The sequence below is a fragment of the Lactuca virosa genome, chromosome 9 (genome assembly GCF_052849685.1).
Source record: "Lactuca virosa cultivar CGN04683 chromosome 9, Lactuca_virosa_CGN04683_v6, whole genome shotgun sequence".
Lineage (NCBI taxonomy): Eukaryota > Viridiplantae > Streptophyta > Magnoliopsida > Asterales > Asteraceae > Lactuca > Lactuca virosa.
Window position 1 is genome coordinate 207,256,854 of NC_136434.1, and position 4,532 is coordinate 207,261,385.

The 4,532-nt window shown below is 34.8% G+C and overlaps 1 protein-coding gene across 1 annotated transcript; it reads left to right on the forward strand.

The window, feature by feature from the left end:
* Window positions 1-301: 301 nt before the first annotated feature.
* On the forward strand, window positions 302-4,052 carry LOC145135727 (cyclic nucleotide-gated ion channel 4-like). Its single transcript, XM_079069965.1, has 7 exons — window positions 302-580; window positions 1,064-1,279; window positions 1,483-1,796; window positions 1,872-1,980; window positions 2,120-2,356; window positions 2,929-3,015; window positions 3,416-4,052. The coding sequence occupies exons 1-7, from the start codon at window positions 317-319 to the stop codon at window positions 3,929-3,931; spliced, it is 1,743 nt and encodes a 580-aa protein (XP_078926091.1). The 5' UTR covers window positions 302-316; the 3' UTR covers window positions 3,932-4,052.
* The last annotated feature ends 480 nt before the right edge of the window (window positions 4,053-4,532 follow it).

Consider the following 4,532-nt stretch of genomic DNA (forward strand, 5'->3'; position numbering starts at 1 on the left):
TCGTTTCCACGCGTACCCCTTCTCTTTCTTTCTCTGTGTATATATGCAGAGACATATGTATACATATATACATATCCACGTGTGTGTGTATATATATATATCGTTTCTTTCTTCTTCATTGTGGGGAATTCCAGTCAAAATGAACAGCAGGCATCGTTTTTCCAATGATTACTCCGACACAATCGACGACTACTCCGGCGATGAAACAATGGAAGTGGAGTCGACGGAGAGTAAGAGCAGCATTCACGGCGGCGCATTCCGTCGAGGTGTTTTACTGGCGTGGGAACAGGTTTATTTGCTTGTATGCATCACCGGTATGTTCATCGACCCGCTGTTTTTCTACACACTCTCCATAAGCGACTCCTGGATGTGTGTGTTCATCGACGGGTGGTTTGCTATCACCGTCACGGTGGTCCGGTGCATGACCGACGCCTTCCACGCGGCCAACATGTGGTTACAGTTCAAGTCGAACAGGTGGTGGCGTTACGACGTCGGATTACGACATGACGACAGGAATTCATGCAACGTGTCCCGGAAGGCGTTCCTGTTTGATCTCTTCGTCATCCTCCCAATCCCTCAGGTTTATAACACATTTGACAGAAATCATTATACCGATAAAAGTATTATTATTTAGTACATGTCAACTTTCCATTAAGACAAAATCTAAACAAGATAAAGTCGCGTCCTAAAAATATTAATTTAATACTAGAATATAAAAATTAATTAATTTAGTTAATGCATATTCTAACATATTTATGTTTTACATTTTATTTTTCTTGCACGGTTTGTTCCATATTATATAGGTTTTGATAAATGTTATTCTAATAGTTACATGTTTAGTATCTTTGATCAATCTTAATGAAACCATTTAGAGAGTATACTTTATCCTTGAATCGGTTGGCAGTCAGCGCTTTATACAGTCTTTTGAATTAAAACTCTCGAAAATCCAAACAGTTCAATAACTTTATTTCTCTTTTCAATATTAAGGTGAAATCATTCACAATAAATGGTTCATTTATATTATACAATTTTTAAATAATATAGTATTAAATTCTTTCGACAGGTGGTGTTATGGGTAGTGATTCCTGCATTGTTAAAGAAGGGTTCGACGACAGAAATAATGACAGTTTCTTTACTCATGTTCTTGTTTCAATACTTACCAAAGATTTATCACTCTGTATGCCTTTTGCGACGTATGCAAAATCTCTCAGGCTACATTTTTGGTACTGTTTGGTGGGGGATTGCTCTCAATTTGATTGCTTATTTAGTTGCCTCTCATGTAAGATTGTATTTTTTATCTTAATTTTGTCTTAACATGCGTACATTATTTTAAAATTACAATAGACCCCTTCAATAATTGAAAATAAATTTACTCCCAAAAGAAATTGTGACAAAAGTACCCTTTAAGTTGTGTTTACATATAACTAGCTAGAATTTAATATATGTTAGTCATTTTCTAAAATATTTTTTATCGATTTGCAGGCGGTAGGAGCATGTTGGTACTTGCTTGGTATGCAAAGGGTTGAGAAATGCTTGAAAGAAAAATGCATGGAAGCAAACGGGATTTGTGTCTCAAGGTTTTTGACATGTCAGAACCCTGTTTATTATGGCACAGATAAGTTTGTGAAAGATCACGCAAGGCTCTTATGGGGATCAAATAAAGAGGCGAGAACAACTTGTCTTGAAAACGAAGACAATGGCTATGGAGCTTATAAATGGACTCTTCAACTCGTTACCAATGATAGCCGTTTGGAAAAGATACTTCTCCCCATTTTTTGGGGACTCATGAACCTCAGGTAACCGGATTTTTCATCAAGAAACGTTTTTTATAGTGTTAAATGATTTATTATATGTATTTATTATATATACAGTACGTTTGGGAACTTAGAAAGCACAACAGATTGGTTGGAATGCGTTTTCATCATCATTGTTCTCACAATGGGACTTCTTCTAGTCACCATGTTGATTGGAAATATCAAGGTACATGCACACACATATAAATATCATGGATTGGTCTCAAAAGCATCCTTATTGAACTTAAAGTTACTTTTTTTAATATGTAGAGAATACAAGGACTTTTTAGTCATTTTTGAAAGATGATATATTTTTGTGTATATAGGTGTTTTTACATGCAACAACATCAAAGAAACTAGCTATGCAATTGAAAATGAGAAACATAGAGTGGTGGATGAGGAGGAGACACCTCCCTCAGAGTTTCCGGCAAAGAGTACGTAACTATGAGCGCCAACGATGGGCGGCAATGCGTGGTGTGGACGAATGTGAGATGATACACAATCTCCCTGAGGGTCTCAGGAGAGACATTAAGTATCATCTCTGCTTGGACTTGGTCCGACAGGTACGTATACTGATAATCTAAAATCTATTGTCTATTATTTATAACAAATCGAATATCTTATTTTATTAGTTGAGATACACATTAATAGACAATGAATAAATGGTTTCTTTCTTTTGTAAAAAGTTTTCTATAATGACATATACTAAATAGAACCTTGTAATCATAGTTGATGGGCAAATGTTGAACTGTTTGGATTTACATGACAATAATCTCGACTGGTGGGTGTAATTGGTAATAAGATAGACCTTCGAGGAGGTGAGATGAAACTTATATGTTCTTAGGGCATCCATGAACTCTAAGGAGTTCAACTATACTCTTTAACATCCAAACTCCATTAAACCCTTCAAAGTTTAATGGATTTATATATTTGGTTTGAAATTTAATTGAAAAAGAAAAGATTAAATTCATTGAACCACTTAATGATCATGCAACTCTCTCATTCAACTCTCCTCCATGTCATCACTCACACTCCATTAAACTTCTATTCAATCATAGTCATCATCTATTCAACTCTTATTAAACCCTGATCGTTTATCTTAAAATCTTATTGTTATGATGAATGTTTAACTCAGGTACCATTATTTCAACATATGGACAATTTGGTCCTTGAGAATATATGCGATCGTGTCAAGTCCCTCATTTTTACCAAGGGAGAAACGGTAAGTCCTTCTGAACTAAAATGTATAGAATTACTACCTTCATTTAATCACAAAAATAACTATCATGTGATATTTTAATATTTAATATTTAATAAAGTAACCATTTTTGCAATCTTTTGTTAATAAAAAATAAAGTTGAGATTTAATTAAAAAAATAAAATATAAAGTTGAGGTTTAATTAAAAAAATACTAAAATATAGAATCTTTTATCTAATTAAACCCAAAAAAATCATATTTGTAGCTTTTTGTTCTTAAATAGTAAATTTTTTAATTTTTCAAAAGAAAAAATCAATTTTGCAATTTATTGAAATTTTGCAACCAATAAAATATGAAATTGATAGTTATTGCATAAATTTCGTATTTTCTTTAAAAATATTTTATTTATTTATTGTTGGAGTAGATTGCAAGAGAAGGAGACCCTGTACAGAGAATGTTATTCATAGTAAGAGGCCATCTTCAAAGCAGCCAAGTACTCCGAGATGGTGTCAACAGTTGTTGCATGTTAGGCCCCGGAAACTTCAGCGGCGATGAGCTCTTATCATGGTGTCTCCGACGGCCCTTCATCGAGAGACTACCACCCTCATCATCAACGCTTGTGACTCTCGAAACAACTGAAGCTTTTGGGCTAGAAGCTGATGATGTCAAATATGTAACGCAACATTTCAGGTATACATTTGTGAATGAAAAGGTGAAGAGGAGTGCTCGATATTATTCTCCAGGGTGGAGGACTTGGGCGGCGGTGGCGATTCAGTTGGCATGGCGGAGGTACCGACATAGACTCACTTTGACGTCGTTGTCTTTCATTAGGCCGAGAAGACCATTGTCGAGGTGTTCTTCACTTGGGGAAGATCGGTTGAGGCTTTACACCGCTTTGTTGACTTCGCCCAAACCAAATCAAGATGATTTTGACTTTTGAGATTGTAGATTTGGGTGTTATAATGTTCGTATAAAGATAATAAAAAGAGAAGTATAAAGTTGTATATGTAATATGTTTATTTATTCGTTTGATTATCAAAAGTTTGAGTATCGTTAAACAATATATGAATATAATATGTAGATTAATGTTCATATAAATAATCAGATTTCTAAAATTCATTCGAAATTAACGTTTATAGATAAGAGTTTGATCTGTTGATGCTACAGATCAACCGATATGTTTGATATTGAAGTAGAAAAGTTAATCCAGCAACAAATTGTGACGCGATTCGATTCAAAAATCATGCATTGATGATGGATGGAGACAACTTATGAACACTTACAAGATTAGTGATAGTGTTGTTTATCTTGTTGATCGACATCCATGGCAATAATATAGATCACGCTTCTAAAATCTAACATTATTTGAACCAAAGCAGCTCATATCCATGGCTTTCTTCATCGATTCCTCTTTTCCTCTCCTCACTCTGAATTTACGAGTTGTAACCACCGTTGACGAATAATAAGAAATTTTCATAAGAGGTTTGTTCCACAGTGCAACGCCTTGATCTTTCAACGCCTCAACCGACCCGATGGTAGCG

Coding starts and splice junctions, on each gene's coding strand:
- LOC145135727 (XM_079069965.1), top strand. CDS start 317: ATGTTCATCGACCCGCTGTTTTTCTACACACTCTCCATAAGCGACTCC. Junction 1,280..1,482: donor CTTATTTAGTTGCCTCTCAT/GTAAGATTGTAT, acceptor ATCGATTTGCAG/GCGGTAGGAGCATGTTGGTA. Junction 2,357..2,928: donor GCTTGGACTTGGTCCGACAG/GTACGTATACTG, acceptor TGTTTAACTCAG/GTACCATTATTTCAACATAT.